Here is a 23,114-nt window from a genome sequence, read left to right as displayed (position 1 = left end):
CTCTGGACTGATCTGTGGACTAGCCTCAGTTCTTTAGATTTTGGGATGCATATCTTTAGCCCTAGAGAGCCAGTTTGGTGTAATGGTTAAGGTGTTGGACTATGACCTGGGAGACCAGGGTTCTAATCCCCAGACAGCCATGAAGCTCACTGGGTGACCTTGGGCCAGTCACTGCCTCAGAGGAAGGCAATGGTAAACCACCTCTGAATACTGCTTACCATGAAAACCCTGTTCATAGGATCACCCATAAGTCGAAATCGAGTTGAAGGCAGTCCATTTCATTTTTTCATCTTTAGCCCTATGGAAAAGAAGAGGCAGGCAGCAAAGTATAGTTGATTATGTCTGCTCTGTCAGCTGATCTGAAGTAAAATGGTCCTTTAAAATCAAATCTGTGCATATTCTGTGCACCTTGACTTGAGAAGGGGGGTTTGTTGCTGCTGTCCTTAGGCAGCAAAATATGTTGGGCCAGCCCTGATTATTATTACAGCAAAATCCTGCTTCTGAGTTTATTTATTTATTTATTAAACTTATATACCGCCCGACTAGCAATAGCTCTCTGGGCGGTGAACAACAAAAAATACAATAAAATTACACAGTAATACAACAGAGCATATAAAAAGTACAAAATCTAAAATCAGATTAGAACACATTTAAAATTAAAATTAAATTAACTTAAATTAAAATGCCTCGGAGAAGAGGAAGGTTTTAACTTGGCACCGGAAAGATAATAATGTCGGCGCCAAGTGCACCTCCTCGGGGAGACTATTCCACAGTTCGGGGGCCACCACTGAGAAGGCCCTAGATCTTGTCACCACCCTCCGGGCCTCCCTATGAGTCGGAACCTGGAGGAGGGCCTTCGTAGTAGACCGTAGTGTACGGGCGGGTTCATATCGGGAGAGGCGATCCAACAGGTATTGTGGCCCCGCGCCGTATAAGGCTTTATAGGTTAATACCAACACTTTGAATCTGGCCCGGAAGCATATTGGAAGCCAGTGCAGGCGAGCCAGAACAGGTGTTATATGCTCGGACCACTTGGTCCTTGTTAGCAATCTGGCCACCGCATTTTGCACTAGCTGAAGCTTCCGAACTGTCTTCAAAGGTAGCCCTACATAGAGCGCGTTGCAGTAGTCCAGACGCGAGGTTACCAGAGCATGTACCACTGATGTGAGGTCCTCCTTACTCAAATAGGGACATAGTTGGGCTACCAACCGAAGTTGGTAGAACGCATTCCGTGCCACCGAGGCTACATGAGCCTCAAGTGAGAGGGAAGAGTCTAAAACGACTCCCAAACTATGAACCTGCTCCTTTAGGGGGAGTGTAACCCCATCCAGAACAGCATATATATCCACCATCCAATCAGAGAAACCATCCACCAACAGCATCTTGGTCTTGTCAGGATTGAGCCTCAGTTTGTTAGTTCTCATCCAGTCCATTGTTGCGGCCAGGCAACGGTTCAGCACATCAACAGCCTCACCTGAAGAAGATGAAAAGAAGTAGAGTTGCGTGTCATCAGCATACTGATGACAACGCACTCCAAAACTCCTGATGACCGTGCCTAACGGCTTCATGTAGATGTTAAAAAGCATGGGAGACAAAACCGAACCCTGCAGGACCCCACATTGGAGAACCCACGGTGTCGAGCAATGTTCCCCAAGCACTACCTTCTGGAGACGGCCCGCCAAGTAGGAGCGGAACCACTGCCAAGCAGTGCCTCCAACTCCCAACTCCGTGAGCCTCTCCAGAAGGATACCATGGTCGATGGTATCAAAAGCCGCTGAGAGATCAAGGAGAATCAACAGTTACACTCCCTCTGTCTCTCTCCCGACATAGGTCATCGTACAGGGCGATCAAGGCTGTCTCAGTGCCAAAACCAGGCCTGAAACCCGATTGAAATGGATCTAGATAATCGGTTTCATCCAATAGGGCCAATAGAGTTTCCCCCAATCAGTGTTTCAGTTCTAAAGTAAACATAGAGTATTGGTGAATATTATTTAGTGGAAATTCTTAACATTTTGGAAGACCAGAGGCAAATATTTTTTTTAAAAAATCATCAAATTCCTTTGGCTTATGACCAGAATGCATCCTTACTTCCATTATCACTTGATATTTGCATTATCACATGGCAGCAAGTGTCCAAAGCAAACTTCCAATGGTAAATCTCAAGAATTTCCAGTTATCAACACAAAGAAAGCTTGACCTTTACCATTACAGCAACAATTTCACTTTATATAATAACAATTTTAACCTTCTTTCCAGGTGGTTCACCGAGATCTGAAGCCTAGCAATATTCTGTACATGGATGAGTCAGGTAATCCAGACTCCATCAGGATCTGTGATTTTGGATTTGCCAAACAACTGAGAGCTGAGAATGGTCTGTTAATGACACCATGTTATACAGCCAACTTTGTAGCACCTGAGGTATGTAGAACAAGCCCTGTTACAGCAATTGTAACATGATGTCCCATCTTTACATTATGGGTGGAGAGGCAAAACAGCCTTGATGGGCCTCTGAAAGGCTTTTAATATTGTAATCCATGCTAGTTCCTTGGACTATCCTGCCCTCTGATGATTTCATTCCTTTTTGCCAGATTAGTCTCAGAAAGTGAAAATTGGAGAGGTATGCTCAGACCCATGGGAGTTGGCATTTGGCATTCCAAGGGACTCAGTGCCTTGCAAACAAGGTTCTAAAATGCAAGGGGTGTGTGGAGGGGTGTAAATCAGATGGATGAAGTTTCAGGGGGAAATGAGCTGTCAGAGGAAGTATTAAACACTTGCTTCCCTTTGGTGCTTTTCCACTTCCAGCACTCCCTTTGTAAGAAATATCACAGCTAGTGTGGCACACTGTTTTTAAAATGTTTTCCTCTCTAATCCTGTCCTGAAAGTTCACTTCCAACTTCCCAAATTCCACTGCTATGGAAACACTTATCCAGTTAAATGGAACGTTAGTACTACAAAATTTGAATGGAAAGTGAAACAACATGTTTGCTTACATGAACCTTTTTTTAATATGAAATCCATTAATTTTTTAACATTAGATGTAGTAATTACATCATGAAATGTCATGGATGGTTAAGGATATCTGAGAGGAGGAGTTAGCCTGCCATCTAGTGGGAGCAATTGCAGGAAAACAAACCAAAGGCTCTTAATCTCATGTCAGTGTGTAAATTTCATCATGTATGAGCCTTAATTTTTTTCCAACTTTCATCCCAGTCTAGGTGGACTTTATTTGTGGTCTTATGGAATACTGGGCAAGACATCATAGGTCTAGTGCCAGATAGCACTCACTATACCTTTAAACAGCCAAAATTAGTCTTCTAGCATAGGTAGAATTTAATGTGCTGTGTATTCATCAAACATGCAGCTACATGCTGTGTTGGATTTCCAGTCTTTAAGAGTCTCACTAGATAATAATCCTTCTAGCTACATGATCAAGACTACTGCCAGAATTTATTTATTTATTTATTTTATTTATTTATTAAATTTATATACCGCCCGACTAGCAATAGCTCTCTGGGCGGTGAACATAAAATAGCATAAAAATACAATGAATCATGTTACTGCTTTGTTTCAAAATCCATTCTAAATTTAAATATAGCCATACCCATTTGTTTCCTAACTATTAAAGGGTTTGCTGATTAATGCATACAATTTTTGAAAAACAATATTCGAATATCACATGTATCAGCATGTTATAGTTGATTATGTGTTGAAAGGCCTTGTTTTGCTTGGAAAAATATGGGAATGAATACAACAGAGTGGCAAAATGAGACACTTTGTCATGTGTGACAGTTCAAATATTATTTATTTATTTGTTTATTCAGCTTATTCATTGCTTCCTACCTGAAGGTCTCCAAGCGACTTATAACGTAATTAAAAGCCAAAATAATATAGATAAAACAAAAACATAAAATTAAACTATAACCACCTCCATACAGCCACAGAAAGCTTTGGCAGCACACTAATCCTGGCTGCCAAAGCAAAAAAACAAACAAAACCCTCACACACTCTCCAGCAGATAAGCAATAAAATAAAACACAAACATAAACACAAGGTAGGTAGATTGCCACCACCCCTTAATCTGATTAACCACTGAGTCAGGGAAACCCAGAGCCCAGAAATAGTTCTGCCAGGGATTCCAGAAAACAAGAGCCAAACGGGCATTCCTCATCCCGGAGCCCCAGGCAATTCCAAAACATAGTAGTCAGTGGCTAAGGTACAAGATTCAGAGCAAAATTTCCCCTCCTGCAAAGAACACCCACATGTAAATAAGAAGTAGCTTTATTTGAATAAAATATAAGTGCACAATTAATATCAGCAAAACATTCCTTGAAACCCACACCCAAAACAGGGGCTTGAGTAAACTACAAACAGAGAGTTCAGACACAAACCAAAATAACAAAACTAACTAACCTGTTCTACTTACTGAAGAGGTAGTTGTTGCAAAGTCTCACCTCTCCCCAGAGAGGCATAGCATGGGTAGTGAAAGGCAGTGGAACCTCACTCAGGTAACCACCAGTCAAGAAGGAACGCAGGGGAACAAAAGCTATAGGTTTCACCCCCTATACTTAAGGAAAAAGCCCTTGTTACAGACCATACCAATTTAGCCAATCGGGGCTTTCTCATGAGGTAATGCTTCTGGGGGCTTCTCCAGTCTTCGCTCCTAACAGGTCCCCTCCTCCCCTCTGTTCTCAGGCCAGTTTGACCTTGGTACCAGGCTCTCATCAGATAACCAGGTGTATTCTCACAGGCCCCCTAATTAACTGCAGCTGGGAAACGAAACTAGGATTTCCCCCACTCACTCAGAGGCTCCACTTCTGAACAAGATGAAATCCCCACAATACTTTGCATCAGAGCCGTGTTACATTCAACCATTCTGAACCATTCTAACAAGTTCTTGACAGATCTCATTGTCCCTAATTCTCTCAAAAGCCTACTGGGATAACTGGTTCAGGTAGGTTTTGTTGATGGGCTCTTGTTGGGTCCATATCAGGTGTTTAGGAGTCCTAGTAAGGAGGAATATGGGTAATGCCACCCCAATTTCAGTGTGATCGTGGGTAGAGGGAGGTATAGCCATGGGGAGGTGGTGAGCTACTACAGAAGAAGAAGGCAAGGTTATCTGTGCCTTGTTCCTTGCTCTCACTCCTCTCATGGACGGGTTCCTCGTTGCTCATCTGCTGTGCCCACTGGTCTGTGTGTGTTGTTCTTTAATGCCAGATCAGTACACAATAAGACCACACTCATCCACAGTTTGATTGTGGATAGGGTTGCCATATTCCAGTCCCACAAATCCTGGCAGCTAATTTACTAATTATGCAAATTATTTGCTAATTATGCAAATTAAGCATATTAATAGTTGCATTATCAAGTTGTTTTGTTTTTGTACCTAGTAATTACAAACTAAACCTGAAGGAAGATGTGAGAAATCTTTTTTTTAAATGTACATTTCCAGCCTTAAATGCCTAGGCTCTAGTTTCCAACACTATAGAATATTTATTTATGTATTAAGAAGATTTATATCTTGCCCTTCCACTGTTAAAAACAGAGCTCAGGGCAGCTTAAAATGTACTGCCTTCAAGTGGAACCCAACTTATGGCGACCCTATGAATAGGGTTTTCATGGTAAGCGGTATTCAGAGGGGGTTTACCATTGCCTTCCTCTGAGGCTGAGAGGCAGTGACTGGCCCAAGGTCACCCAGTGAGCTTCATGGCTGTGTGGGGATTTGAACCCTAGTCTCCCAGGTTGTAGTCCAATACTCTAACCACTACGCCACACTGGCTGTCTCAGGGCAGCTTACAAATGTAATAAAAACAATAAAAGTGTAACAATAAAAGTGTAGAAGTGTAACAATAAAAGTTAGCATGTGTTTTAAATTGTTTTTATATTGTTTTAAATTTTAAAATTGTGTTTTAAATTGTTTTTAAAATATGTGTTTTAAATTGTATATTTGTTTTAATGTTTTTGATTGCTGTAAACCGCCCAGAGAGCTTCGGCTATGGGGCGGTATACAAGTGCAATAAATAAATAAATAAACTTTTTACAAAAAGTTTGGGAACCCCTAGTGTAAGGCATCTGCCTATGTTCCTATGCTGCTCTCACCCCTCAGTTAGGTGCCTGGGATGCATGCATGTGGGCATTCCTCTTTACAGTTATGGAAAGTGATTCTTAATAATCACTTAATAATCCGTGGTGCAGAGTGGTAAGCGGCGGTAACGCAGCCGAAGCTCTGCTCACGGCCGGAGTTCAATTCCAACGAAAGGAGGAAGTTGAATCTCCAGTAAAAGGGGTCAAGGTCCACTCAGCCTTCCATCTATCCATGGTCGGTAAAATGAGTACCCGGCATATGCTGGGGGGTAAAGAAAGGCCGGGGAAGAAACTGGCAATCCCACCCCATATATACGGTCTGCCTAGTAAACATCGCAAGACGTCACCCTAAGAGTCGGAAGGTGCGGGGACACCTTTACCTTTTTATTGCTCTAGGTCTCCAGACACAAGGTTGCATAGGTGTTTATGGACGTGATCGTAAAATATTTTGTGAAGTTCAAGTTGTATATGATATCATTTAGTAAATGTGCTTAGGATCGCACCAATTGCATTTCCAAATATGCACTTTCACACAGACTTTGGTTTTCCATAACAGTGTTTGTCCAAGCCTTCATACTTTGGGGGGGGGGCACTACTTGCACACCTTTTCCATAAGCACATCAAGCTTGGACACACCTTAACCAAGACACAGACAACAGGGCACTCAAAACAAAAAACAAAGTGTGTTTTTGTTTTCTGAGGAGGAAGCTCTTTCTTGGGAAATAATAATTAGTAATTAGTAATTAATAATTAATAGTTAATAGTTAATAGCAGCAGCATTTAAATCCCACCTTTCTCCAGGGAGCTCAAGGTGGACTACACAGTTCTATTCCTTCTCATTTAATCGTCACAACAACCCTGTGAGATTGGTTAGGCAGAAGGGTAGCGATTGGCCCAGGATTACCCAGCAAGCGTCATGCCTGAGTAGGGAGTCAAACCCTAGTTGCCCAGGTCTTTTTCCACCACTCTAACCACTATGCCACACTGGCTCTCAACTTTGAAACCCCCCCCCCAATTTCAAAGAAAGCAAGACCTGCAGACAACAGGTGATCCATTTACAGGTCTGAGCTGGCCAAGTCCTCTCCCCCTCCCCCACGCTGCCTTCACCCAAGACACAAAGAGAGACTTTATTACCACCACCAGCCTCCTGGGAAGAGCAAGGTGCTTGAACCAGGCGGAGGGGAAGCTGCAGATACTTTAAAGCAAAGGAGCAGGAAGATGACTGGAGGTGACTCCCCCATCCCCGGTTGCTTGGTTGAGGGCTGCGGTCTGCCAAGGCATGGAGCTCACTGCATACGTGCACACACACACACAGAGTGTCAGGAGAAGGGGCGCATTGAATGGGCAGCTGCACCAGAGAAATGCTGCTGCTGCTCCTGCTGCATATAACGACAACAACAATGAATGCACATCACACCTAATGCAGATCCACACCATTCATTTCATATGAAGGACTACTACCTGAGACCCATAATGTTACACCTTACTACACATTGCTTTCATTGCCTGCTCTTCATTTATTATTATTTTATTATTTTACTTACTAAATTTATATTCCACCCTTCCTCCTAGAAGGAACCCATGACGGCAAACAACAAATGATAAAACACTAAAAACATATTTTTAAAAAATATTTTAAAACATTTTAATTCCAGTACAGATGCCTCTACTTAACAGGCTTGTTGAAAGAGGAAGGTCTTCAGTAGCTGCTGAAAAGACAACAGAGATGGCAGTACTCTGCAATAGCCAATTCTGAAATGGCTTCTATAGTAGGGGGTGTCAGACATTATGGAGAATGACAGGAAAAATCAGTACACTGCTGTTTTGTGTCCATGCACACACATTTACATACATCACTGTGTGCACTAGACAAGATTTATTTAAACATGTTTACTCTGCTCTTCTGCCACAAAAGGCTCCCAGAGAAGCTTACTGATCAACAAAGTCCCTGCCCTCAGGTTTATAATTTAAGTAAACAGATATGACAGAAAAGGGGAATGGACTAGGAGGGAGAAGGAAATAAGCAACCTCAAGTACTAGTTGATAGTTACAAGTTCTTCTTATGACCAACTGCAATGGAAATGGTTCAAGGTATGGGAATTCAGGCAAGCCCTGGGTCTCTTGCACTGGTCCCCTCATCTCCTTGTCCATTCTTCCTTTTTTTTAACCACTTTTTTAAAAAAATGCACCCACCATCGTCATTTGTCCAGAGGCCAGTTTGTGCCAAGTCTTTTAAGTACCTAGCAATGCTCCAAGGAGATGGTGGCGGTGGGGAGCCAAAAATTGCTTATCTCTTGAGTAACACCGATGAAGTGGCCCTCTTCCCATCCTGTGCTGCAGACTTATGGATACATTTCCCCATTTCCAAACACACACACACTTCAGAAACTAAACTTCTACAGACCTAGGGGAGGAATTAAAATATGAAGACCTCCAGCGCATGGGAATACACAATTTTTAAAAAAAAGATCCACACACAGCAACTTTCCAAAAGGCAAAACAGAAGCAATGGATTTATTCAGGGATAGATACACACACACACACACAAAAATAGGGACAGTAAGAGGGTATGGAATGTGACTGGGACTCTGTCCGCCCCTGACCAAAATCCAGCCTTCCCCTTACCTCCTGGTGCAGGCAGAATCACAGGGGCAGGAGGTACAAGAAGTATTTTCCCCAGCAGATCAGGGACGCAAAACACCAGTTCAGGCGCATCATCTGCTGCCAGGCTTCACCTCAAACAGGAATTCCCATTCACACTCCAGAGCCCCCTGAGGTGATTGAGGAGAGCAGGAGAGGGGGATCCTTTCCAGCGGGAGGGAAATGGAGGAAGGTGGGTGGGTAGGCAGCTAAGCTGGTGCGCCCATGCCACGTCCCTCTGGCTTTCGCGATCCCAACAAGGATGCACAGCTGGGCAGCCAGTCTAGAAAACCAGAGATCCAGGGACATGGAAAGTCAGAGGTCTGATAACCTTATGAGCCTACAATCCCTGCCTCTCCCTTCCCTGGCGCAATCTTGGGGAGGGGGGTAACTGTATGCAGGCACAGTAGTTCCCTCTCTGCGGCTCGGTGCCTGCCCAGAAAATCCGGGCCACCTAATGGGCTAAGCGGGTGCCGGGTAGCAGGGCTATAATCCGGGCAAAACCTGGCTAACCAGGCAATATGGCAACCCTAATCATGGATGAATTTGCCAGTTTGGTGTGTATTGCTGAGACTTGGGTGAGTGAGCTGGGAGGAGTTTATCTGACCCACCTTTGGCCACCTGGATACCCTGTGCAACACAAGAACAGGCTGCAGGGACAGGGGAGAAGTTGCTGTGGTCTACAGAACTTCCATCTCTGTCACCAGGAAACCACTCTGTCTGAGCTGGCTGTGAGGGCCTGCACCTGGTGTCGGGCCAAGGAGACAGTAAACAAGGATTTCTGCTGGTGTACCATCCACCCTGCTGCCCGGCAGCTTCTCTGACTGAGCTGGCGGAGACCGTCACAACTGTGGCTTTATTTATTTATTTTATTTATTTATTGCATTTGTATACTGCCCCATAGCCGAAGCTCTCTTGGAGGAGTCCAGAACAATAGTCCTGGGTGATTTCAGTGTTCATACTGAGGCTGCCTCTAGTGTTCTGGTTCAGGAATTCATGGCCTCCATGACGACCATGGGGTTGTCTCAAGTTGTCACCGGCCTGACACATAGGGCAGGGCACACCCTCGACTTGGTTTTTGCTCCAGATGGAGGAAGGAGTGGTCTGGAGATGGGGAGTGTGGATGTCATCCCATTGTCATGGTCAGACCACTTCCTGGTGAAGTTTAGACTTATGGCTTTGATCCTCCCCTGCAGGGGTGGTGGACAGATTAAGATGGTCCACCCCTGGAGACTAATGGAATCCATAGGATTCCTGAATGCCCTGGGAGAGTTCCCAGTAGATAGAGCAGGTGACCCTGTTGAAGCCCTTGTCACACTGTGGAATAGTGAGGCACCTTGGGTGAGTTGGGTTCTTGACACAGTTGCCGCCAAGCGCCCTCTCCAGCATTGTGGATCCCGGTTTGCACCTTGGTACAAGGGCAGTGAGCTAAGGGCAATGAAACAGGCTGGACGATGCCTAGAGCGCAAGTGGCAAAAGACGTGCTGTGAGGCTGATCGGGCACAAGTAAAATATCATAACTGTGCCTACTGTGTGGTGGTAAGGGTGACAAAGAAGGCCCACTTCTCTGCCACCCTCACATCCCCAAGTAGCAGTCCAGTGGAGCTTTTCCGTATTGTCATGGGTCTGTTGACATCATCTCCAGGAAATGTAGTTTTAAACCCTTCGGAGGCCCACTGTGAATTGTTTGCAAGGCACTTTGAGAGTAAAGTTACTTGCCTCCGTAGCAATCTTGATGCCCCATTCACATCTGTTGTAGTCCCCAGTGAGGTGTCCAATGCAACATCTGCTACAGCGTCTTGGGAATTACTTCAGTTAATGCAGTCTGATGATGTGGACAAGGTGCTTGCGACGATGTGGCCAGCAACATTTCCTCTCAACCCTTGCCCTTCTTGGATTATTAAAGCTTGCCGAGGGGATTTGACCGAGTGGATCCAGGGAGTGGTCAACATATCGTTGCAGGAGGGAGTGGTTCCAGCCACCCTGAAAGAGGTGCTCCTGAAAAAGCCCACCCTGGACCCATTGGTTGGTGACAACTACTGCCCGGTCACAAATACTTCCTTCTTAGGGAAGGTGACTGAGAGGGTTGTGGTGCAGCAAGTGCAAGGTTTGCTGTAGAAACCCTATCCAAGTGCTTGGAATCGGTGAGTGGCTGGATGAGAAGGAATAAGCTGAAGCTGAACCCTGACAAAACTGAGGTACTGTTCGTGGGAGACAAGGGAAGGTTAGGGGATTTGGACCTGGTGCTCAATGGCGTACAATTGCCCCTGAAAGACCAGGTCTGTAGCCTGGGGGTCATTCTTGACTCCCAGCTGTCCATGGAAGCTCAGGTTTCGGCTGTGAGCTGGGCAGCGCTGTATCAACTCCATCTGATACGGTGGCTATGCCCCTACCTTCCCAATCATCTGCTCCCATCGGTGGTACATGCCCTGGTCTCCTCTCGCCTAGACTATTGTAATGCGCTCTATGTGGGGCTACCCTTGAAAACAGTCCGGAAGTTGCAACTGGTACAGAACGCGGCGGCGCACCTGATTAAAGGCAGCCGCCAGCAAGATCATATCACTCCAGTGCTAAAAGAGTTGCACTGGTTACCAGTTGCTTATCAGGCCTAATTCAAGGTGTTGGTTTTGACCTTTAAATCCCTATACAGTTTTGGCCCAGTCTATCTAAAGGAGCGCCTCCAGCATCATACCACCCAACAAGATCATCCTCAAAAGACCTTCTCTCCATCCCATCAGCCAAAACAGCCAAACTGGTGAGGACTAGAGAGAGGGCTTTTTCAGTTGTGGCCACCACCCTGTGGAACTCCCTCCCAAATGATCTCCGCCATGCCCCTTCCATGATGAGTTTCCGCCAGGGCTTGAAGACCTGGCTCTTCAGGCAGGCTTTTGGGGTTGGCTAGATTTTATCTTCATTGTTTTTAGATTTTTAATGTCTAGGTATTGTATGCCTATTTTGTACGTCGCCCAGAGTGGCTAGACAGCCAGCCAGATGGGCGACTAATAAATTCAATAAATAAATAAATAAATAAATAAAATAAGTACTCTTTGATTAAACAGATTATCTTGACCCATTCCAGCCTGGGTTCAGGCCTGGTCATGAGACTGAATCGGCCTTGGTCACCCTGATGGATGACCTTTATGAGGAAGACAGGGGAATGTGTTATTCTTACTTGATCTCTATGCAGCTTTTGATACCATTGACCATGCCGACTTGGTGAGATGGGTATTGGAGGCACTGTTTTACAGTGGTTCCAATCCTATCTCCAGGGTTACTTTCAGATAATAGAATTGGGCAATTGTCTTTCGGCCTCCTGGCAGTTGTACTGTGGGGTGCTGCAGGGTACCATTTTGTCCCCCATGCTGCTTAACATCAATATAAAACCCTTGTGAGCAGTCATCAGGAGATTTGGGACGAGGTGTCAACAGTATGCTGATGATACCCAGCTCTATTTCCCTGTAACAACTGAATTGGGACAAGCTGTGCAAGCCCTGGACCGCTGCCTGGACTCAGAGGTGGGCTGGATGAGAGCCAGTAAACTGAGTCTGAATCCTAGCAAGACAGAGACTCTGTGGGTTCAGTTCCCAAGTTCAGATAATTGGTCAGTTTGGCTGGGGTCGTACTCCGTCTGAAAGAGCAGGTCCGTAGTCTGGGGGTGCTCCTGGATACATCTTTGTCGCTAGAGGCTCAGGTGACCTCAGTGGCTAGGACTGCCCTTTACCAGCTTCAGCTGGTAAGACAGCTGTGGCTGTTTCTGGACCAGGATAGCCTGACCACTGTTGTCCATGCACTGGTAACCTCCAGGCTGGATTACTGTAATGCGCTCTGTGTGGGGCTATCCATGAGGTTGGTCTGGAATCTGCAGCTGGTGCAAAATGCGGTGGCGAGACTGCTTACCTGGGCAGGGTATCGCCAACATGCCACTCTGCTACTGAAAGAAGTGCAATGGCTACCTATTAGCTACCGGGCTAAGTTCAAGGTTCTAGTTTGGTGTACAAAGCCCTATACAGCTTGGGATCAGGATACCTGAAAGACAGTCTTATCCCTTATACACCCAGTCAATCACTGCGCTCTGCAGATGAGGGCCTGTTACAGATACCGTCTTATCAGGAGGTCCATTCCTCACAACATAGAAAATGGACCTTTAGTGTAGTGGCACCTACCCTTTGGAATTCCCTCCCCTTAAATGTTAGACAGGCTCCATCTCTGTATCTTTTTGGTGCCTTCTGAAGACCTTCCTCTTTCAACAAGCCTTTTAAATAGAGACTTTATCTCTGTCTGCGTCTGTGTTGGAATTGCTTTTTAATATATTTTTAAACCTTTTTAAATAAAGATTTTTTAAAGCTTTTTTTAAAATGTTTTTAAATACGTTTTATTTTAATATATTTTAATGTCTGTTTTTATGACATTTTAAAGTGTTTTTAGTGTTTTTTTTTGCTGCCCTGGGCTCCTACTGGGAGGAAGGGCGGGATATAAATCTAATAAGCAAACAAACTTTTTCCTTCTGCTTCTGTTTTTCCTTTCTGCAGGTCCTGAAACGGCAAGGCTATGATGCAGCCTGTGATATCTGGAGCTTAGGGATTCTGTTGTACACCATGTTAGCAGGGTAGGTGCAGGGGTTTCCTAGTATCTATCACTTGAAGTCTTCCCCAAAGGCTACTGAGATGGCAGTCAAGTTTCTCCCTGTAGAGATCCTGCTTTATTACACAGGTATCACTACTCTGATGTACTCTTCTTCCCTGTTATTTATTCTAAAGAACAGCAATCAAAGTGGGACTATACACACAAACTCTGCAGAATACATAAAATGTCATTCTTGCAAATAACAGTTGTATGAATGGCTTTTTAAAAATTAAGTTGCAGTTATGGGGCCCCTAATCCAAACTGGGAGTTTTTTTCCTAATGTAAATAACAGATGTGGAGGCTCAGTTCAGATCAGGACTACAACTGGGGCAAATGAGGTATTGTTCTGCTTTCCTTTTGCTTTAAATATAAAAGCTGACACTTCCCTGACTCTTACATTCCATTGTGCTAGCTGTCCATTGTTTTTGTGTTGCTAAGTGATCAGCTCCATGCTATTTTTTTAAACCAAAATGTCCTCCATTTGCAATTAAAATGCATAAAAGAGGGCATTTCTGGGGTAGGCATCTCTGTTATTTCTCTGCATCGTGTTCTGATAGTTTGAAAGAGCTATAATGTATTTGCGTTCATGAAAATGAGCTGCATCATCCCACAGTTTGTATTGCTATTTCCATTAATCATGTTACTCGTTTTCATCGGTCACAGTGTTATTTCTTCAGTGGGTGAGGCCTGAGTAAAAGTTTTACATAGTCCAAATGTGTTATTATGCTCTGATAACTCTGCATTGTGCAAAACATACCTTTAAAATATTACTTGTGGTTTAACAGATTCACTCCTTTTGCAAATGGACCAGATGATACCCCAGAGGAGATTCTGGCCAGAATTGGCAGTGGAAAATATGCGCTTACAGGAGGAAACTGGGATTCAATATCTGATGCTGCTAAGGTAAGTGGATAACATCATATTTTTATGTTGGCCTTCCGTAATCTCTAGGATTTCAATCCTGCTAAACCTACTTATCTGGGAGTAAGCCACATTGCATTCAGTAGGACTGATTTCTGTAAACATGGTTAGGATTCCACTATAAGTTGTGACAGTGTCTGTAAGGGCCAGTTTAAAAGTTATTTGAGTGACATGGCTGCAGCTGCCCTATGGTTGACCCCACATCGCTCCAGGTAAAAGTAGAAACTTCCAGCGGCATGGTTAGGTTGGGTTTAGGGACAGAAGGATCTGTCAGTTTCGGTTCTCTCAGTTTCTCATTTCCAATCTTAAATGCAATTCTCCGCATTTCTGTAGCAATTTGATCATTTTTCTAAAAACAAAATCAAAATGAAAATTCTTCATCATTTTAGTGTGAATGTCTCCTAATGAAAACATTTTTGTATGCAATTTTATACTAACATACACATTTTTTGCAAGCAAATTCTCCTAATGTAATGCATTTTTGTATGGTGTTTTCACTAATATATTCATTTTTATGCACACTTTCCCCTAACATATGCATTTTTATAAACATTGCTTCTTTGGAGAAGTGTATTGCAGAATTCAGATAAACATGAATGTTAAAGGATGGCTGTGTTTTGGTTCTCGTATTGTTTTGGAAAGTACACATTTGATAAATTCACCATTAAATGTGAACTGAATCTAATTTCTCCCTCATCCCTAGTCGAGCTGCATTGTTGTCGTGTTCCACATAAAAAATGCCTGCTTGATCTGGTGGGTGTCAAAAATGTGATACATTATCATGCAATCCACCCTAAACACATGGATGGAAGTTTTTAATGTTATCAGAGTGGTTTAGGAACATGCACAAGAGGACAGCAGCCACACTGCTTGGGTCACATTTAAACTGGGGCTAAAGTGCTAATGGTAGGTCCCCATTTCATCCGCAGCATCCTATAAGCTTTTTGGTCACATTGGATCTGAATATTTCAATGTAGTCCTATCTCCCTCTGGACTAGTAGTAAGGGCCAAGACAGGATTTTTACTTGGCATGGGAGCAGAATTAGATGACTGTCCTTCCATCTGACTCCTGACTGAATCATATAAGAACATAGAAACTGTCTTGACGAATTAGACAAATGTCTGCCCAATCCATGGATGGAGAACTGCGACTCTCAGATGTTGCTGGACCTACAGCTTGCATCATACCTGACCATTGGCTATACTGGCTGGGATGATGGGAACTGGAGTCCAACAGGCTCCCCATCTCTGACCTAATCTATTATTTTGCTCCCAGAAATGGCCAGCCTGATGCCTCTGTGAATTTACAAGTAGGATGTGGGTATGGATACTTGAGGAATCTGATCTTTGCAAATCTTTGTATGAACTACCCTGATTTACACCTCCTGAACTGACATACAGATTGAAACTTACAGTGCAAGCTGTGCATGTCTGCTCAGAAATAAGCCCCATTAAGTTCAGTGGGACTTACTCTCAAGTAGATAAGTGCTGGATTGAAGCCTTGGTTATCGACTGAAGTTTGCACTCCTTGAAAGTTCTGGCATATGTCTCAACTCAAAAAATGTATAGAAATTGTTTTTAAATGCATCCTTTAAGAGACAATGTGTATCCTCAGGGAAAATAAAGAAAACAAAATCACAATGTTTTTTCTTCTCTGCAATTCCTTTTTAATAGGATATTGTGTCAAAGATGCTTCATGTAGACCCCCATCAGCGCTTAACAGCAGCCCAAGTTCTGAGGCACCCATGGATAGTAAACAGGGAATATCTATCCCAGAATCAGCTCAGCCGGCAGGATGTTCACCTGGTAAAGGTAAGTCCAAATGCTGTTACTTTGTATACTTACATACAGAAATTGAGAGTGATGGCCTTAGGTGACTTTTTCATGATTAAACTGTTTTTTAAAGCTAGATTAACTAAGCACATAGAAGAACAAGCCTTGCTGAAGCAGAGCCAGCATGGCTTCTGCAAGGGAAAGTCCTGTCTCAGTAACCTATTAGAATTCTTTGAGAGTGTCAACAAGCATATAGATAGAGGTGATCCAGTGGACATAGTGTACTCAGACTTTCAAAAAGCGTTTGACAAGGTACCTCACCAAAGGCTTCTGAGGAAGCTTAGCAGTCATGGAATAAGAGGAGAGGTCCTCTTGTGGATAAGAAATTGGTTAAGAAGCAGAAAGCAGAGAGTAGGAATAAACGGACAGTTCTCCCAATGGAGGGCTGTAGAAAGTGGAGTCCCTCAAGGATCGGTATTGGGACCTGTACTTTTCAACTTGTTCATTAATGACCTAGAATTAGGAGTGAGCAGTGAAGTGGCCAAGTTTGCTGATGACACTAAATTGTTCAGGGTTGTTAAAACAAAAAGGGATTGCGAAGAGCTCCAAAAAGACCTCTCCAAACTGAGTGAATGGGCAGAAAAATGGCAAATGCAATTCAATATAAACAAGTGTAAAATTATGCATATTGGAGCAAAAAATCTTAATTTCACATATACGCTCATGGGGTCTGAACTGGCGGTGACCGACCAGGAGAGAGACCTCGGGGTTGTAGTGGACAGCACGATGAAAATGTCGACCCAGTGTGTGGCAGCTGTGAAAAAGGCAAATTCCATGCTAGCGATAATTAGGAAAGGTATTGAAAATAAAACAGCTGATATCATAATGCCATTGTATAAATCTATGGTGCGGCCACATTTGGAATACTGTGTACAGTTCTGGTCGCCTCATCTCAAAAAGGATATTATAGAGTTGGAAAAGGTTCAGAAGAGGGCAACGAGAATGATCAAGGGGATGGAGCGACTCCCTTACGAGGAAAGGTTGCAGCATTTGGGGCTTTTTAGTTTAGAGAAAAGGCGGGTCAGAGGAGACATGATAGAAGTGTATAAAATTATGTATGGCATTGAGAAAGTGGATAGAGAAAAGTTCTTCTCCCTCTCTCATAATACTAGAACTCGTGGACATTCAAAGAAGCTGAATGTTGGATGATTCAGGACAGACAAAAGGAAGTACTTCTTTACTCAGCGCATAGTTAAACTACGGAATTTGCTCCCACAAGATGCAGTAATGGCCACCAGCTTGGATGGCTTTAAAAGAAGATTAGACAAATTCATGGAGGACAGGGCTATCAATGGCTACTAGCCATGATGGCTGCCACCCTAGTCAGAGGCAGCATGCTTCTGAGAACCAGTTGCCGGAAGCCTCAGGAGGGGAGAGTGTTCTTGCACTCGGGTCCTGCTTGCGGGCTTCCCCCAGGCACCTGGTTGGCCACTGTGAGAACAGGATGCTGGACTAGATGGGCCACTGGCCTGATCCAGCAGGCTCTTCTTATGTTCTTATGTTCATACATCATCTGCCTGGTAGAAGGGAAGGGGGTGTACACACATGCATGTATGACTACATTTTCAAGATTGGATCAGGAGAAGAGGCCTAGGGAATTGTGGGATGTGGTGCAAAGACAAACCTACTAAAATTCTGCTTCCTCCCCTATGTATATACATGCACTCATGAACCAGCACACATCCACACTAGGCACTTTTCCTGCATGTAAACATCCTTCTTCCCATATGCAAGCATGCACATGATCATCCACAATGTGATTTATAGCTAATGACTTAGCTGGGTCCCACAGCCAGAAAACTAGCCTTGGAATTTGGTGAATATAGGTGGCTGCCTCAGAAAGCAAATGGGAGGCACCTCCTTCTCTGCCCTGTCTTGATGCAAATGCCTACTCTTCTTAGAACTGGAAGCGGGACTGGGAAGTGAAAGAAGGAATTGTTCTTAAATGCTGCATGGTCTCAATTTTTATTTTGCAGGGAGCAATGGCAGCCACCTACTTTGCTTTAAACCGGACACCTCAGGCACCAAGGCTGGAACCAGTATTGTCCTCCAACCTGGCCCAGCGGAGGGGGATGAAAAGACTGACCTCAACGAGGTTGTAGTGGTCCCAAAGAATGCCTGGTTAAAAAAGGAAAAACATATGTTGATCAGAGAGGCTGATCTATATTGCTAATTTTGCAGGACTTTGGACTATTGGCACATAAATTGCTACAATTAGCAGAACTCCAGCAGAAAGCAAAGTTATCCTTTGCTTTCAGATTCTTTTTTGTTGCTCTTTTTTATATGTATATTAATGCCAAGATCTGAGTTAGCAGTTACTCAAAGATGTTATTTGCCAATTTTTCAACTGCTGTATTGCTTCTTAGTTAAGTGTAAACTGCAAAGATCCTGTTCTCCTTTTCTCCAAATGCTATTTTTGGAATCTTTTAGATGCTCTGTAAGACCACTTTTTGTAAGCACTTTTCAATAGAAAAACAAGTAGTTTTGGGTTTAGAGGTTAATTCTACCAGCATTTGTGTTATGGTGCATTGTCATAGCTAGCAATTGATATAGCTACCATCATCAGCTGCAGCAAAGTTCATCTCCAAAGAGCTGAATGTGAAGAGACATGTGATGCTGTGAAATCAATGGCTACTCAGAGTGATATTTAACATGAAAAAAAAAGAACTGTTGTAGTAGTACTTGTTCTGCTTCTCAGAAAAGCCCTCTTCATACATTTGGTCCATGCAGAAATGAATGCATGGAGGGGAGATTGTAGTTGTACCCACTGGCCCCAATATCCACACATTCAAGGGCCTCATTTAAACTGAGGGACTATGCATATATTTTAATAATGAACAATCCATATCCTGAAAAGATTGATGGCATGGAACATGCCTACAGGAGCCTATGAGAACATAGATGTAAATGAAGGGGAGGTTGGTCCATTAGGGCACTGCCCCACTGACCTCAGCCTGCTCTCACCTGCCTGCCTTTTTACTTACATCATCCAGAGGGTGGCTCTGATTGTCAGCTTCCTCCTCCTTAGTCTCAGTGTTGCCCTTGTACAACTCAGCAGGGAAGAGGTTGGGGACAAAACTAGACTTAGTTGGCTCTGCCTGTCATTGGATCTGGCTCCACCTACTGTTGGCCTCCCTGCCTTCCACCCTACCAGTTCTAATGGGCACCAGGCACCACTGTGAACATGTGTAGGCTCTGTGCAAATAGAGGGTTTTATCCAATGGTAGTCCTACTCAGAATGTAGGCCCACTGAAGACAATTGACATTATTAACTTAGGTCCATTAATTTCAATGGGTCTACTCTAAGCAGAACTAAGTTGGATACCACCCAAAGCCTTTGAGTATACGGAGGTTAGTGTCAGGCCCAGGATGTGACTCAGGAACCAGACCAGCGGTTGTAGTTAATTCGTGTTTTATTAGGGTAATGTCCAAACAAAGACTGCGTTTTCTCATGAAGCAATACAGGGATACAGGTCCTGCAGCATTGGGAGAAAGTTGACAGAGCAAGGGACTTCTTCCCGCCTGTTCTTTAAGAAGGGGCCAAACGGGCGCGCAATCTTTAGCTCCTCCTTAACTGCCCCTCAGGTACTGCCCGCCTTCCCCCCTTCTCTCCTGTCTTTTCAGCTGTCTGCATGTGCGCGGTGAGGGGGGAAGCATCACCCCCTCCTCTTCTGAAGTTTCCGATTCCAGGATGGGGGATAGGGGAGGGGCTGATGGTAAACTGCCTCCCCGCTTTTCGGCTGTGAGCAGCCCTCCCTCTTCCCCCTCTTGCTCTGAGCCTGAAAGAGGGGGAGGCGTGAGAATGTCCAGGGAGGGCTCAGGCTCCCCGTTGCTAAGCGACCTTATCACTGGCAGTTCCTCTGTTTTGTCTTCGCTCCAAAGGGGGGAAGTTCCTCCCCCTTCCCTCTGCCATCCATCCGAATACTCTTCTCCCAACTCTCCGGGATCCAGCTCCCCGGGATTGGGACCCCAGCTCTGCCTTCCGACAGTTAGAGTGGGATAGCAGCCATGATCTCCCTTCGATGTGTGAATGAATGAATGCAAGAAGAATGCTTTCTAAAGACACTATACTATGTTACAAACTTTCCTACTTTTATCAAACTGATAAATCTTTTGTTCCCTTGTTCAATTTAAATTAACAGCTCATAATGCCAGACAATTATCTACAAGACAAAAATCACCTTGTCTGTGACAGGCAGAAGGGTAAGAAACTGTTGGAGAAATTTTAGTAAGCAAAATCTGCAATATTTTCAGATGTAAACAAAAATAGGCATAATGATGATGATGACTAAGTCTTTCGCAACATTTCCTTACTATATTGGCTTCTGTTGAGCATATAAAGTGATTGACAAAAATGGACACATTCCACCTCCTGCTGATATCAATGGCAAGCTTTCTGCTGGTCAATTAATCTGGATTGCACTCATTGACCACAGCCCAACACAAGCATGCTTAAGCCATTAGAAATCAGTGGGTTTATGAGCACTCAGTTCTGAGTTGTATTGAGGCCATTATTTTAAGCACCTGACTTTTGTTTTTATAATGGATTTTGACATCTTCCAAAGCTGTGCAGGAAAAACCAGCATGCTACTTTGTCTTTCATTTTCTCTTACAGGGGGGGGGGGAAATGTGAAGGCAGAATATTGTATCCTGTAGATTATATTTCTTTTGCTGAGAGATGAGGCCATTCTGATTCTAAACACAGTTTACGAGATCCATGTCAATTAAGCCTGCATGTGCAAGAGAACAAAAGATTGCATTCGCTATTGTAATGTTCGCCTTAGAGTTTGTTTCTGTGTGTGACAAAATGATGTGTTAATTTATTTTATTTTGTCCTTAATTTTTAAATTACTTTTAATGTTTCATTTTTATGTGCTGTGCACACAGGACTGCAGCAGAGCAGCTGTTCTTGAAGTATGACTTTTAGAATAAAATAATGCTGTGAATCTCCATAAAATGAAGGTTTTGGCTCAAGCGTGCCAGGAGATAGGATAGGTGTATTGTGGATATTAGAAACCTTGAATATGTGTACCTGCTTGTCTGTTGTCTTCACTTTTGCCTTTGCTTGCTCATTTAAACAGAAGAGCCCAATGCACCCAAAATCAACCAGAGCCCCAGCTGTATCCTACCAATGGAACAGCAATTTCACAATTGGCGGAAATCAACCTTGTTTACTTCTTGCACTTGCTGATATCATAACCCTACTCTACCAGAAGTATATTAGTCGGGTCCATAAGTGACTTCTGACTCTGTAAATATTACAGTGACTTCTGTAAATATTGTCCCATCTACTCATGGTTACTACAGGCGTTGTACCCCCATTGGTACAGTCAGTATGCTGATTCAAATCTGTGGTGGTAATGGCAGTTGGAGTACAAATAATGTGCATTAGATGCAATACACATGTTTAGAAATTATTGAAATAGTGTGTCCCTCCTTCACAGAATTACAGTGCTTGGGTGCATGATCCCAATGGAATATATGTGCCACAGATTAATTTTATAATCACTTGTAGTCCCTAGTCCAGATGGATTTAAATAAGGAATGTGTCTGATGTGCCTTTTCAGTCTTTTCCAAATCTGTATTTCATCTAATGCATGTTACTGGTACCCCTCACTTGCTGGGAAATGACAATAGCTCAATGGAAGAACACATGCTTTGCATGCAAAAGATGCCAGGTTCAGTCCCTGTCATTGCCAAGTAAGGCTGGGAAAGGCTCCTGTCTTCAACCCTGGAGCCACTGAGCTAGGTGGACCGGATAGTGGCCAGACTCAGTATAAAGCAGCTTCCTATGTTCCACTGCCGTTGCTACTATAGATGTGAATAAAGGTTGCTTATGTAATCACTTTGGAAAATGCCTTTCCTTGTAAACCAATGTATGTGTATGAAGTGAGAACTGCACAGAACTGCTTGTGTAATCACATAACACCATGGGGCTTCTTGCTCTTTGGGGCAACTGAATCCATATGTTCTCAGGTGCCCAATTATGCTAAAAAGGCTCCTAACATTACAAATGTTTTGAGTATAGATATGCAGCTGTGGTTTTTGTCTTTGAGTAATACAGTTTGCTACTTCCTTAGTACAGTGTCATAGCAAATTTATGTTTGCCGCCTTTTCCTGAGAAGGAAGAAACAATCATTGGCCTTACTTGTCTTGCACATGTATTGCAAATCATTGCTCAGTTTTTGAAGTCACTGGATGGGGCTAATGGCAGTTGCAGTCAAAATATTTGGAGGGCACCAAGTGGAGGAAATTTGGTATAATATCTTTTATCAAATTCTGCATCCAATTTAAAGCAAATTTGATTAAAGCAAACTTTATCAGTAGACCTGGTATACTGACACAAGCTTTCATGATCCTTTCTGATAAGCCAAACTGATTCTTGGTCACATCAGGCCTGCCAAATCAGAGGTCAAATATATTATGAAACATTTGGCAAAGGAAAAGAAATCCAGATATGCACTCCAAAAGCCTAGCCTATCAAGTGGACTTTCTGTTGAAGTGAGCACACTGTATAATGAAAGAGTTATGAAACTATTTATGTAAAAGTATGCAAATTTAGAATGAAGGTGGAACGTACCAAACAAAAACAAAAGCAAAACAACAGAATCAGGCTGATTTTAAATATACTGAGTAGCAACCTTAATTGCTATGTGATCCATGCTTTCCAGCTGCATTTTGTGACTCTTGCAGTGGGCTGGGTGAGTAAGGTAGAAGAGAGACAAATGCTGTTTTAGAGGACTAGTTCTGTTCCGAGATTCATGAAGGTAGAGCTGACTAATTCTTCAAATACCTCCATGTTCTGTATCAGGTACGGGGAACCTGTGGCCCTTCAGATGTTTTTGGGATTCAGGTCCCATCAGCCCCAGCCAGATTAGCCAATGATGGAGCTACAGTTCAGCAACATCTCCAGGGCCTCACGTTTCCCCATTCCTCCTCTACATATTGAGAAAGTATTGAATATGAAAAGCGGCATGTTAAGCTGCATTTTATATTTTAGTTCATGAAATGATAAC

At 43.5% G+C, this 23,114-nt stretch overlaps 1 protein-coding gene across 3 annotated transcripts in view; it reads left to right on the top strand.

The window, feature by feature from the left end:
- Positions 1-20,894, top strand: part of LOC133383506 (ribosomal protein S6 kinase alpha-2) — a 224,966-nt gene extending 204,072 nt beyond the window's left edge. For all 3 annotated transcript variants that reach the window (XM_061624360.1, XM_061624359.1, XM_061624361.1), the window contains 5 exons: positions 2,257-2,418; positions 13,251-13,327; positions 14,130-14,247; positions 15,940-16,077; positions 18,075-20,894. In XM_061624360.1, coding sequence (XP_061480344.1) covers positions 2,257-2,418; positions 13,251-13,327; positions 14,130-14,247; positions 15,940-16,077; positions 18,075-18,200 — 621 coding nt within the window. In that variant the 3' untranslated portion in view covers positions 18,201-20,894. The remainder of the gene's footprint in view (positions 1-2,256; positions 2,419-13,250; positions 13,328-14,129; positions 14,248-15,939; positions 16,078-18,074) is intronic.
- Positions 20,895-23,114: the final 2,220 nt, after the last annotated feature.

Source organism: Rhineura floridana, chromosome 4 (genome assembly GCF_030035675.1).
Source record: "Rhineura floridana isolate rRhiFlo1 chromosome 4, rRhiFlo1.hap2, whole genome shotgun sequence".
Classification (NCBI taxonomy): domain Eukaryota; kingdom Metazoa; phylum Chordata; class Lepidosauria; order Squamata; family Rhineuridae; genus Rhineura; species Rhineura floridana.
This window is presented reverse-complemented; position numbering and strand designations above follow the sequence as displayed.